At 40.7% G+C, this 14435-nt stretch overlaps 1 protein-coding gene and 1 long non-coding RNA gene across 3 annotated transcripts; one reads left to right on the forward strand and one right to left on the reverse strand.

Moving 5' to 3' along the window:
- The first annotated feature begins 4032 nt into the window (after nt 1-4032).
- On the forward strand, nt 4033-10146 carry LOC147602658 (uncharacterized). 2 transcript variants are annotated; one of them, XR_015265752.1, is made up of 3 exons: nt 4033-4289; nt 4801-4856; nt 10011-10146. It is a non-coding gene; the product is annotated as an uncharacterized LOC147602658 (long non-coding RNA). The 2 variants fall into 2 exon arrangements; XR_015265753.1 differs by lacking the exons at nt 4801-4856; nt 10011-10146 and adding an exon at nt 4668-4800 and having other exon boundaries at nt 4151-4289.
- Nucleotides 8365-12319, reverse strand: HDR (4-hydroxy-3-methylbut-2-enyl diphosphate reductase). The gene is made up of 10 exons (XM_086797572.1): nt 11863-12319; nt 11582-11778; nt 10812-10991; nt 10593-10724; nt 10433-10507; nt 10228-10333; nt 10045-10139; nt 9249-9434; nt 9068-9154; nt 8365-8810 (listed from the first exon to the last, which is right to left on the reverse strand). Exons 1-10 carry the CDS (start codon nt 12140-12142, stop codon nt 8745-8747), a joined length of 1404 nt encoding a protein of 467 aa, XP_086653698.1. The 5' UTR covers nt 12143-12319; the 3' UTR covers nt 8365-8744.
- Between the last annotated feature and the right edge of the window lie 2116 nt (nt 12320-14435).

Consider the following 14435-nt stretch of genomic DNA (forward strand, 5'->3'; position numbering starts at 1 on the left):
GTAATCTCATCCATCCATTTGATCAAGATACTCCCATCACAACCATTCACATCTTTTAACCTAATCTACATGTAAATCTGGCCATTTATTTTGCTAACCCTAAAACTTGTCACATGTGATCTCGATCGAGATTATAAAACGTGTAAGGGTTTTTTTGTCCTATGATTACCTTTTCACTTTTCTATCGTTTTCTCTCTTGGATTCAAGCACCATTAGTGGTGATTGAGAGCTATATTAGTGGTGCTTTAGAGTTTCATTAGTGTCAGATTAGATTTTTCTCAAGCACGGTTAGTGGAGATTGAGAGCTATATTAGTGGTGCCTTAGAGTTTCATTAGTGTCATATTAGATTTTTCTTAAGCCTAATCATTGAGGCTTTCACATTGTCCTTTTACATTTACCTGCCCTTTTATGTTAGCCTTAGGGGGGCTAGTATGAAGTTACACAAGGAGGTTCATGAGTCTATTGTGGACCTCATTGATTGCAAAGATAGACCGTGAGTTATCGGTTATCTGTAGGAGTACTAGAGACACACCATCTATGCCATCCACCATCAAACTTGGAGGGATGGACTAAGAGGTGATGATCACAGCCCTTCATCATAGCCTTTATGATGTTGTTTATTTATAATACATCATCATATTGCTCTAGTGTCATGTGGCTTGACATATCGCCAGGTGTGAGATTATTTGGGAGGGAGCATACTTGGATATATTTCTTGATAGCTACATGATGTGGTCCTACAGGGTGGCCAAAAATCCCCTTACTGTTCTGCAGCATTCACATCCTCACATAGACCTTATATTTTGCAGCATTCACATCCTCACATAATCCTTATATGGTAGCATATATTTATATTCGATATGTTGCCACATATTGGAGGATGCCAAACTACTACCAAATCCCTATCTACTTTGTGAAGCAGTTATACACAAAGTTTGTCTTGGGGACGTAATTTGAGTGCACAACCATCAGCCCACTGGTAGTGGTGCTGGTCGAAGTCGTCTCTAGAACTAGGGGAGGAGATTGAGGATTACACACGCTCAATTCTACATCAGCCGGTGACTTAGAAATTTTTAGGGTTAATACTATCGAGGAGAGAGTACATAATGTAAAGGTGTGAGGTGCCTTCGGAGATTGAGTGGAGTGCACATGAGTGTAATGCCTACCAATGAGAGGGCAGGCCCACTGCACACAAGCGCATGGGTGGATCTTGTCCAAGTAGCACCTTGGGTGATGGTGGTGGTAGCAATGTCTCTTTATAGGAGAAGCATGTCCTTACTACATAGGAGATTACACGTGCAGAGTGGTTGTCATAGACAATAGCTAATTATAGATTTTAGGTTTTCAAACAAAGACGTCTTATAACAACATCGTGACATTGAGAGAGGGAGTGACCTTTCAGGTTATGGAACTCGTTAGTTCCCGATTATGGCCACCACATCCTAGGATCCTACCTTCGAGGTATGCCTATCCACTGAGATTTAGTGACCCCCTCCCCCCCCCCGCTCCCCTGGCTGACATAGGCTCCTCAATGTGATCTCCCAACATCCTCAATGTGCACATTGACCACCACTGAGAGGGATGATGATATAGTGTGGGTGTTAGTTGTTAATATGGACTAAACTCAAACTAGTTAGGTTATCTTTGACTAGCTGGGTTAGCTCACTTTTACGTTATAAGAACATATTAGGGATTTTAGGAAAATCCCAATTCCCATTTTGCAAGATCAAAAATGGGGGACACAGTGAAGCCTTTTAAGATTTTGTTAAAACCCTCTCATTGTTATGTGCACATACTAGGAGGCTAACCCACCCTAGGCGTGTGAGCATGGAAGCAAGGGAACATGCTCTAAGTGGGGCAAGGGTTAGGTCTAACCTTGGGTTGAGGTTAGGGTCAGGAAACCAAGGGTCACACATGGAAATGGAAAGTCAAGAGTCACTTGAGGGCCCTCCTATATAATAGGGACATGGGGCACTCTCAAGGGATGTTCTCTTGTGTAGAGCATTGTATCTACTCTCTTTCTATTTCATGCTAGAGCTATGTGCTGCTAGAATGAAGTCATATCTCTTGGTGGTATGGGACACCAATGTTAGGTATGTGGTACTTCATTGTATTTGTGTGTGCACCCTTGGGCTTGGGGGTGGTTGGGTGGATGAGTATATGCCTGGTTTATGCATGTTTAATTAGCTAGAGAGATCTTTAGGGTTTTAATACTCATGTGACATATCATTGGAAAGATCTTGAAGATTAGGTTTTAAAGCCATATTCTCCAACAACTTTAGAATTGGTATGCTCAAGATACACTAAAAAGTATATTGAAAAGAAAATTCCCCGAGTAATGGGATTTTTCCAAACTCCCTAATATGGTCTTTTATACTTAGATCTATTGACAGTGACTAAACCAAGACACTTGCTAGGTAAGCTCACATTATGATGTACTTAGTTTTGATGTTTTTCTTTATGAGATATATCTTCATTAAGCATTGTTGCATTCTACTTAGTTGATATTCATGATTGATGGATTTTTTTCATTGTACTCTAGCTTGTCCTTAGTGGAGAGTGTGTGGAGAGCGGTACAAAGGAGTGATGTCCGATGGTAATGACCACACTGTAGAGAGAGGTTCTCTCCACACACTTGCAAACTTTGTGAGTGTGTGGGGAGGGGTGTCCCCCATATACACTGGCAAAGTTTGATCACTATCGGATGTTTTTTGAGCATGATGGGGTCAAGAAAACCCATATTTTTAGGTGCTTATGCCCTTTTAGGATGACCAAAAATTGCAAGGGTGTGGAGAGGGGTGCCCCCCACACACTTGAAAAGTTCAATCACCATTGAATGTCATTCGATCATGGTGGGGTCAGGAAACCCATATTTTTGGGTGTTTGGGCCCTCTTGGGAAAACCCACATATGAATGACTTCCGATAATAGTGACCAAACTTTACAAGTGTCTAGAGAGGGGTGGGCCACACAAACTTACAAAGTTTGACCATTGTTACGATGTTGTTTGGGCATAACAAGGTGAGAAAACTTTACAAAAGTGTCTAGAGAGGGATGGGCCACACAAACTTACAAAGTTTGACCATTGTTACAATGTTGTTTGGGCATAACAAGGTGAGAAAACCCATATTGTGAGTGTATGGGCCCTCTTTATGGAAACCCACATAAAAAACGTGAGATGAAGCACCATATCCCACATGAACGACATCCGATAGTGACCAAACTTTGCAAGTGTATGGAGAGGGATATCCCCACATATTGGATGTCATTCGGGCAGTTGAGAAAACCCATACTTTGAGTGTTTGGTCCTCTTAGAAAAACTCGCATAGAAAACATGATATAGAGCACCATATCTCATGTAAATGACATTTGATGGTGACCAAACTTTGTAAGCGTGTTGAGAGGAGTTCCCCCCCACACACCTACAAAATTTGGTCATCATTGAATGCCGTTCTAGCATGACAGAGTCAAGAAAACCCATATTTTGGGCATTTGGTCCCTCTTGGAAAAATCTCCATAGAAAACGTAAGATAGAGCAAAACGTAAGATAGAGCACCATATCACATGAATGACATTAGATGGTGAGACAAAACTTTACAAGTGTGTGGAGAGGAATGCCTCCACACACTTGCAAAGTTTGGATGTTGTTCGGGTGCAGTGAATTGGTATGGTAATATAAGAGTAAGTCTCCTCTAGCATATTAGATCCAAAAAAATGCTCGCGAATTGGTATGGTAATATAAGAGTAAGTCTCCTCTAGCATATTAGATCCATAAAGATGCAACCATTGAAAGTGCATAGCCGGTAAGCCCCGGGGATGTAGTCAAGGTTAGGTTTCATAATGGAGACCCGAGTTCGATGCCTGTGAGCTACACGACAGTGGCAATTTGTTGAGGGGATCCACCTTCCCAACAAGAGTGTGCATTTTTAATGACATGTGGGTGAGCAGGCAACCATTGAAAGTGCATAAACAAAAGGAAGAAGGTGAACTTTTAATGACAATGTAGGTAAGCCTGCTGAGGAGGGTGTGGAAAAGTGCGTGATCTGTGAAGCATTGAATGCCAATAATCTTCCCAGCCAACGCTCAAGAAACGTGACTTGAGTGATGAAAGGTGGTCGAGAGACCCTCCATCACAAATCGTTTTTACTTGTGTTATGGAGCGGAGGCCCCCTCTGCTCTCGCCCAAGGCCACCAGCAGCCAAATGGTTGGAGATCAAAAAGTGAATTACATCGTCTCTGATCTTCTTCTCTGCTTCTCCGCCGATGCGTGTCCTACTGCTACTTCTCAGGTGTTTCTCCTCCTCCCATCACTGTAACTTTTGTGCTGAATCATTTCATCGTCTCCATGCGATCCAAACTGCAATTGCATTTTTGACTGGTAGCATCATGGCTGTCGTTCAATGGCCTTTCCTTTTGAAGCCCTAAACACTTCTAAGTAGTCCACCTTTCTGTTAGTTTATACCACATAACATCGAGCCCAATTATTATTCTTTAGTCTGTAGGTCATAAATGAAGAGAAGAGTTTCTTTTATATAAATGTTCACCGTTTTGAGAACCCATTATTATGCAAGTCGTGCAGCTTTTCTCTTCTTTCGTCTAATGAATCCATGTGAATTTTTACTTAGCATAGCATGGAAGGGTTTACATAGTGCCCTCTTTTGTGCCAGTGATTGTTACTAGGCCAATAATTGAAGTGCTAAAAACCACAAAATCCATGGAGCCACAGGACGACACATCACCGCTTAGCATATCAAGTATGAACGATTGCCCATACTGAGTGATGGTCATCTATGCATGCAGACTCAGTGCGGACAGGAGGACACGGGCCAAGTTCACATTGGATGCCAGAGTAGCAAGTAAGTACATGGATGGACTGTTAAACACTCTAGGCCAAGCTAAGGTTTCTTTCTTTAATTTTATTTTATGTGAGAGAGGGTACCACAAGGGTCCCAAGTCCTAGGAGGTGATGCTAAGCTTTCTTGCTTTTGGAGAGTGCTTCGTCTTCTTCATCGTGTGAGAGCTTTGAGATAATATTCTAGGGTTTGTTGCTTTTGGAGAGTACTTCACCTTCTTCTTCATTTGCGAGCTTTGAGAGAGGATTCTCGGGTTAGGATTTGCAGCTTGAGACAAGGCTCAAACATTGATTTTAAGCTCTTTAGTAAGTAATGAATTTTCTGCAAAATTGCCATGAACACCATGTGTGCTATAAGAAATTTGTTACCCATCTATTATTGTTGGAGGTACAAATCTTGCATGGGTAGGAGGATTGCAAGATGGGAAAAGGGATGCCAAGTAATCCTATATGAAAAGACAATGTGAAAGATGAAAGAGTATATATATTAGTCCAAAGGGATCACTCCTATCATTCAACTCCTCCAAGCTTGTCTTTTGTAGAAGATTGGAGGGTTTGTTAGGCAGAGTAGGGACTTGCCTTAGCATTCTAGCGTCTCGGCATGCCCATGTGGATGTGTGTGCATCCAAGAGTGCTAGTGGCCCTTGCATGGAGGGGCACATTGGGCACATTTTTTAGCCAACCATCGGCCATGGGTGGCGTGGCAATAGTTTGTTTCCAAGACCTATTCCATGTGAAAATTCTCTCTGTGGCCAAATAGTGAGATTGCTAGTGGAAAGACTCTGCTTCTCCAATATCTATCTTCCTACTTAAAACCCTCTGGCCAACTGAACCCCTTCCACAAAATCTCTCATTGGCTTTTTCTTGCGTGAAGCAACCCAACAAACCCCTCCTAACATATAATGCTCCCTATGAGTCAGTGCTCATAGGCTTGAAGCCAAATGTGTAATGCCAATTCTACTACAAAATAAGAAATTATTAGCAAGGTTCCTTGGAGGAGAAAAGGCATTGTGCACCAACAAGGGATACCTTAGTTGAAGGTACGTGATAGACGCCAGACTTCAAAGACAACCTTTCTTAGATACAGTTCAAATACCTGAAGTCAACTTCACTTTGTGCTTGCGACTAGGGCATAGACACAAGAATAACAATAGGTGGTTAATTGATCATAGTCAATGCTGATTTTTAATACAAATACCTAGAATAGTTATGACATACAATATTAGGTTTTCTATGGAGGTATATGATAGTATATCTCCATAGAAATTTCAATATTTCAAGCTTGCTATACAATGTACACATGAAATTGAATCTAGTGGTATGGATCTCATCCTATCATTTAGATGTGATGGAAGTCTTACTATCTATTCAATATTTTCTTCGCATGTGTATCAAAACTAGAAGCTAGAATACATGTACATAGTGGGTCAGACACCATCCAACATCGGAACTAATTACCAACAATAAGATGCTAAGTCAATAAGGTCACATATGCAACCATTGGGGAGATTTCACGAGATAATAGCTATGGATTTGGCTTCAATAAGTTTAGTAGTGTCACATGCATACACGTGGACATGTCTAAACCTCACATCTAATCTCACATTTGGCAACAATATCAAAGCATTTATAGGTCATATAACAGTCAGCAGGATGTGGACATGCCATGTCAGCAGCCTGCAGACCCACACGTGTGAAAACACAGCATTTAAGGTTGATTTTTCTCAGTTGTGGACAAGAAGAACTTGCCGACTGATAGCATATATACTGGCCGACTTGTATTTCTAGCGCCTATATAAGGTAGGTATCATTGTACATCAAATCATCTATCTCATCATGCACAGCCAGTAGAAGTAATCAATAGCCCTTTTGGGAAGGCTTGTGGCCAAGCATACATGTAACCTTTTTCATGTACATAATACATATAGTGAAAACCATAGTCTGTCTCTCTCTCTCTTCTCTCATGCATTTTGCATTAAGGTTTCTATAGTGTCCTTAAGAGCTGTGATTAACGCATGAAGGTTTCTGTGATTAACGCATGAAGGTTTCTGCTATGTACAAGTGGCTTCACTTATGTGATTGAGAGAGTCTATGGTTTTGACTTCAATAAGCTTAGTGGCTTCACTTATATGATATTGAGAGAGTTGTCAAATTTTGTAGACTCTCTTCATGTAGGATGGCATCACAATTTCAGGTCAGTAATGCTAGAAGAACAGTGTGATAGATTTGGTCTTTGTACTTCAGCTTGATGCTGGTTGGCTTATCAGCCAACAGGTAGGTGCAAATCCTATCCTGTCCTCACAAGACTACAGCTTTGTAGAAGAAAGCCAAACAGGTGAATAGGATTGAGGTTCACAAGTCTTTGCAACTAGAGACAAATGCATAGCTTTGCAAGTGGGCATAGTGTCACTTATTTAAAATGGGATAGTGCCACTAGAAGAATCTGTTGAATTTTCATTTCAAGGTTCATGGGTTTTTAGGGGGGAGCACACTCCACATAAATAAATAACGAAAGCTTTAAAAAATATTTGACCTACACAGATTAAGCTTCATAACAGGTGACGTGGAGAAAATGGAGTATTGGGATAAAAGAGTTAGCATAATGATATATACATGGATACTAAAGATATTTGGTATAAAATCCTTTAATTCTAAAGGCTGGGAGCTAGTGATTATGTGCTTGCGTTCCAGAGGACCAAACTCTATATGCACAGCAGGTAAATTGGTTTTCTATGTAACACTCAGTTCAATGCTGGACATAATGAAAAAAAATATCAGTGTGACAAGATCCTTTCACCCGGATGATCCCTGATACACCAGCCAAACATTTTTCATCCACTACAATATAGACAAGCCAATTTCAGAAAACTTTCTCTAGTCAAAAAGCCACTACTGGTGTCCTTGACCATCTGCCATAGTAAATCAGCGCAGTGCAGTAACCTTTTCAAACCATGCGTTGTGATCATTACAGAACTCTGAGCTGTCCGGCAAAAATTAGTTCAAGAAATTCATGCAATGTGACCACTAATTAAAATGATGGAACTGCTTGTGAATTGGAGAAATACAAAACCAAGTCTATCGGTTAATTAATCAATGATGGTATGAATCCACTGGTAGGATAGAGAAGATCATGTACACATACACAATAACGCAACTGTTCTAGAACACTAATTTAATATTCTCAACTGAACTTAAAATGAAACAATTCAATCAGTTCTCAGAATTTGAAGACAAACATGCAAAAACTTGTGATTTATCTTGAGAAGTGATGTCATTAACAAGGATGAGCTATCCTTTGAAACATATCCAGGTGTTTCTCCTCGTGTATAATAAATGTGTACATTCATGCTGTGGCATTGAGAATACTACAGCATTCCATATTTTTTGATAAGGGCATATTTGAACCGTACTTTCCTGCATACATGTGGTCACTGTAGGATTAGAGTTAAAGTATTCACATTGCATTTATTTTATCAAACTTAAGGTTACAACAGCTGAGAGTGCATCAGGGGTCCATTGAACGTGTCTATAACAAACTAGTACTTACAATCACGTATGTATGTACAGAGGGTGGAAGCATCACTTCTGATTCCAAATGTTCATAAACACAGCAGGCACAAAAAGGGCAGGACTTAAACTCTGTCTTCATAATCCCCAAGTACAAATGGAGAATAGGGTCACTGCTGTTTGCTATCATTAGAAGGAGGAGCCTGAAATAAGAATACTAGCACTGTGCTCCACATAGTGCATACACATAAATACATTTTTTCTGAAAGCTCAGAAAACTGAAACACAGTTCAGTGTTTGCTGCTACAGTTCAGTGTTTGCTGCTACAGTTCTGAGGAAAGTCGGCAGTTTTTGTTTCACCACCACAGGGTTGGCAATACTCTATCTAGGATGGTACAAGAGATTCTTCTTGCTTCATTTGGAAAATAATGTTTAAAGCATCTTCCACTACCTGCCACACAGCCTCAACCTGTTAGGAGATATGACTAGGCAACAAACTTTCAGCAGCTTCTAAAATACATCATACATGCTACTAGAGAAGTGATTCCAATGAAGTCCCTCAATCATACTAGATTTCTTTCACCATTGCAAGCATTTAGGTCTTCATCGGGTGCTACTGGAAGACTATAAGTGATTTCCAGTGAAGCGCTCCATCACCATCATAGTATTTTTCTTTTCTTTCACCATTAAGAGCATGTAAATCTCTACCTTATCAGGAGTAGACGCTCCAGAACTGACCCCAATAGTCACTGGCCCTGTGGGCAGCCAGTTCTCTTTCTCTACGTATTCCCCATGCTGCAAAAGCACAAGAGTTCAGTTCAAATTGACTCGATTCTTAAATAAATCTTGAATGCCCATGAGACTGCATATGTTTGATGAGCCCACTCACACTGAGTTTATATGCAATTCTATTTCCGGGGCCTATCCTCTTTTCACTATCAATCCAGTAAGAGGGTATGCCACTAAGCTCTGCAATTTCTTGCAAATGCGACGTATTGCTGGAATTCCAGCCTCCAACCACCAGAATCAGGTCCACCCTTTCCTTGACCAGGTTGTACATTGCATCTTGCCTCTCCTGTGGGAAAAGTAGAATGTGAAATGAACAATCATGAAAATCTGCATTCTAGGAATCCTGTGTATAAAGGTTTTTGTGTAAATGTCTTTCCACTGCTATGCGTGACACATACAAGAAATCTCCCTTCTCTCAACAGCTTCAACTACTCCGATCCTCCTTTGATGGCACAGACAATATCATCAAATCAACTTTCAATTGGCAAACTTAAGAGCTAAACCTCAATGCATTGTTGCAATAAAATGCAATTCATACCTTTTGAAACTTGCAAAACGTTTAGAAAACATTTCATGAGAATAAAAAATCTTGAGCAGGTTTTACAATGCAAAACACTTGATTTTCATATTGGAAAACGCCAAGGTACGCAAATTTTTCTCATTCTATCTATTTACAAGGATTTTAAGATGTTTTAAGCATTTTTCTTGGCCTTTCAAACTCACCCCCAAAATTTGTGAAACGTTTCAAAAAGGTATGACACATTTTTTGAAACGTGTTTTCAAAAAACGCTTGTTATCTATGCCCCAATGCTTGGATGCAGTAATACTAACTTACAAGCTAAACTTCACTGCTTGGATGCAGTAACGACGGCATCTGATAGGATTGCTTTACCAACCTGTGTGGCGTCACAAATGGTGTTGAAGCTCATGAAGTGATCATTGACATTCTGTATCCCATACTTAGTCATCATTGTTTTCTCAAACAGCTTACCTGATAATACGGACAAACATAAATCAATTGCCTAAGAAATTTACAAACTTGTCAGTGCTAAAATTGACCATGCAGCAAGTAAGCTCACCTATCTCCTGTGTTTCCCCCTTCAGCATAGTTGTCTGGTTGGCAATGCCTACCTTGACAAGGTCCAACTCTGGATCAAAACCTGGGGAGACCGCATATTTGAATTTCTGCAAGAGGTGGAACAATAAACACATCATAAAAATGCAAAATGGAAATCAGGTATCCAACAAGTTGATTCTGCTTTGTAACACCGAGTGTTCACTTACTTCAAGTAACTCTTCCTTAGTACCACTCGAGCCATCAAGTTTACCACCAAGAATGTAGTCACATACATAAGTTGCCTGTCCAATCATACAAATTAGGTCCAGGCTTTCATTGATGCTGAAATAAAAAATTCATGATCTTCTATGCATCAAAACTTTCTACCTCTTTAATGTTTTTGACAATGATGTATTTTCCAGCAAAGGAAGCCGTGGCAATAGTCTCTTCATGTGCATACTTCCCATGGATGACAGAGGTGCAAGTTGTCTTCTTGTGCTTTTCGACAGTATTCCATACCTGTAAGAGTAACGAAACCAAAATCATTCTCAGAGGCTGTGGCCGAGGAGGGAATTCGGGCACGTGAAGATGGTAATCCATGAATACCTTAGAGACCCAAGGGCATGTGGTATCCACAATCTGCACTTGCTTGTCATTCAATGTAAGCAGCTCCTGGACGGCTGCCCCAAATGCAGGTAAAATTACTACATCCCCTTTGTTGACCACATTGAAATCCTTCCCTTCCTTCACAACTGGTATCAGCTCTACATTCATCTCCTCCAATCTCTGAAGAAGAAATGAGTTTGAAACTCGGCATTTTACCAACAAGTGCCAAAATGAGAAAAAAAAATTCATATTATATGTTTTTTCATCAAATTGGAAATTTCAATGTCAAAACATCCTCCTTTCTGTATGTAAACATTTTCATGTCTTTTCATCTGTAAGGTTGAGAAACCAAAGGGTCAATTAATGAGCAACCATTTCAAGGACATAAATAAGCCATGTCAAATACAGTTTTTCAGGCAAAGAAAACAAATGCTTTACATCGGCCATGAATCCAAACTCCTATTACATCGTACACCTAGTTTTGTTACTGCACATGTAAAAACCCAAGAAGCCCATTAGTTAGGCCTGGCCGTCAAGTAACCTTTTCAACATGCCACTTGGATCAAGGATGGGTGTTATTGTAAAAAATTTGGATCTTCAGTGGCCTTAAATGGGCATGGAAAGGGGATGCTGGGGTGCCAATCTACCCCAGTTCTGCAATTGAATTGTGAGGAAGCCCCACGAGCAATAAATTCAAGTTTGTAGTTACACAATGATAGGACATGATTCTTGTCTCAGTTTGATTGATCCAAAGAGGCATTATGAGGCACCTTATTGACTGATGGGTTGTGGATGATCTCATTGGTGATCCAAATCTTCTCATTGGGGAATTGCTTCCGGGCCTCGTAAGCGATTTGTACGGCACGCTCCACCCCCCAGCAGAAGCCATACGACTCGGCGAGTTTGACGGTGACGTTGCCCCAGGTGTACTGGTTGTTGTTCTCCTTGAGGGTTTTGACGATGTCACCTGCATGCAAGATCTAAGGTCAGGGTCTCCACACATCAATACACAAAATCTATCATTCGAGAGAGGGAGAGTAAATTGGCGCACTTGTGTACTCTTCATTGATGAGCTCGAGCATCTCCTTCTTGTGGCCGAAGCCGCTGCGGTTGTATCGTTCGCTCTTGTTGAGATCGCGCCGGAAGGTTTTGGAGTCGAAAAGCTCGGGAGAGGAGGCGGGTGGGGCGGCGCCCGCGCAACGCACCGATCCTCGCCCCCGTGTTCTGCAATCGCCGCCACAAAGAGGGAAAGCTTGCTTGCGCGAACTGTCCACCTCGCCACTCAAGCAGGCCCAGGAGGCCTGGTTGATGAGAGAGCTGGAGAGAGCCATGCTGCGACAATGAATGAAGGCAGGTAAACTTAACACAGAGGAGGACTCTTCTGCTAATCGAATAACATTAAAGAGGCATTAGGGACCAAGAAGACGACGCCGCGTGGCAATATGGCTCTTGTCCTCGTCCTTGCCTTCCAGATGCCCAAACTTATCCCCCTTCCCGCCTTCGTTAGTCTATTAGAAATTTGTGGTTGCCTTGAAATTTTGGGCTCAGACCTTAGAAATTTGTGGTTGCCTTGAAATTTTGGGCTAACATCTGAGACATTTGTGGTTGCCTTGAAATTTTGGGCTAACATCTATGATCTGAGACATTTGTGGTTGCCTTGAATTTTTGGGCTAAAATCTTAGAAATTTGTGTCATAAGATTGGCAAATGGTTAGTCTTTTTTTATAGAAACCACCGGTCAAAAAAATGTTTTCTTTCAGCATTGCAAACCCCTCATCCCTCCCCCCTGATAAATGGAAACAATAGGCGGACATGCCAAAAACAAGTTATGAATGGCAATGATCTTGCCAAGGTTTACAAACACGTTGCTTTTTCTTTATGATAGTCACAAGACTTCAAATAATATTTGGGCACCCGAAAAACATGTTGCAGTTTATAGATCCTCAATATCCTAAAACCTAATGCTCACTAAAGTTCCACACCTGATTGGATCAAACATGGTGGATTTTTTAATGATAGAAACAATGGAAATCACGCATTCCCCTATTTCCTACCCTTTCTTAACTTAAGAGTTCCTACTTTATTATGGCTATTTTTCTCTCTAGACAATAAAACCAAGACACCCTCTTTTCTCGACCATCATCCATGAAACGAGCATCTTTTTTTATTGCAATGGGGCAACATGGAAGGTCATGGGAGTCGATGTGATCACGCCAAAATATGCAACAAGGTCACACTATGTGGTTCTAGGAGGATGTTGCAAGTGGCGACACAAATTGTGTTAAAGTCCATCATGAGATAGCAATGCAACATGATATGGAATGGATGTCCCTTTTTTTTCCAAAGCCACATGAAATGAGTCTATCCTTTTAACATAAATAAAATACACAATGGAATATAAGATTAACCATGAACATTATGCTACCAATCATAATCTCTTGATATGAAAGCTTGCAAGCACATCAACGTATAGCTTTCTAAGGGAACTTCTAGATCCCACATGGATCTCACCTCAAACACCCCACATGTGTGGCCATGAGACACTTGTCTGTAGACTTTCTCGTCCTACTTCACCTCTTTTACATTCATCTCCTCTATAATAAACAACCTTTCAACAAATGTGAACCATACAAATAGAGGACTCTTGCCTCTCTTCCAAAAATACAAATATGGAGAAAATTATTGCCTTCCCTCAACATGAAAATACAAATATGGAGAGAATTCTTTCCTCTCCCAAAAATACAAAAATGGAGAGAATTCTTGCCTTGCCCCTCAACATAAAAATTTGCACATGTTTTATCAAAATGTCATGCAACAAGATTGTACCGCATGCAGTGAGTAGAATATCATGCCAAGTGGCAATATAGATTATGTCACATGGCATCATAAGATTGTACCATGTGGCCACCTGTGGAAATCTCACATGGTATCATGGTATTGGCCCTCATGGACACCTTGAATAATGCCACATGTTCTCCCAAGATGGTGCCACGGTGACCCAGTTAGAGTCCATTCCTTCGGCAATGCCCATACAAACAAGAGAGAGAGTTGCAAGTCCTCTCATCGTCTCCTTTCATATAATGACATGAGAGAACTGAAGCTTTACTCTATATGATCCATGGAAATCATTTTTGGATTGATATATGGGATAAAGGGGACGATTTTTTGCTGAAATGCAGTAGGGGGCAGCATGTTGATGCATTGCATGCCCTCCTGTGTGCGCGGGACCCTCTTCGTCTCTCAATTCCGAATTTTCCTTCTCTTTTCCTCTCGCGTGTATGAACACCTCTTTAAAAAAAATATTTTTTATTAATGTTAATCATAATTATGATTTAATTATGATTAAAAAGATTAATTAAAAATTAACCTCACTATTAACAGAGAGAGAAGGAGGGGGTGAAGAGAGAATTAAGTGGAGAAGATGGAGAGGAGAGAAGAGTGTGGAAAGATGATGAAAATCTCTCTCTCAATCTGCATTTCGCACACGCGGGAAGGGGGGGGGCTACGCTGCAGTCCGCCGGCAAAAATCCCCCCCCCTCAAAAAAGTTTATAAGCTTTATATTAAAGATTTATTGTTGAATTTTTTTTGTAAAAAATAGTTCTTTTTAAAAAAAAAAAGCTTTTC

This window comes from Cibotium barometz, chromosome 66 (assembly GCF_041138505.1).
Source record: "Cibotium barometz isolate CiBa-2024 chromosome 66, ASM4113850v1, whole genome shotgun sequence".
NCBI classification, from domain to species: domain Eukaryota; kingdom Viridiplantae; phylum Streptophyta; class Polypodiopsida; order Cyatheales; family Cibotiaceae; genus Cibotium; species Cibotium barometz.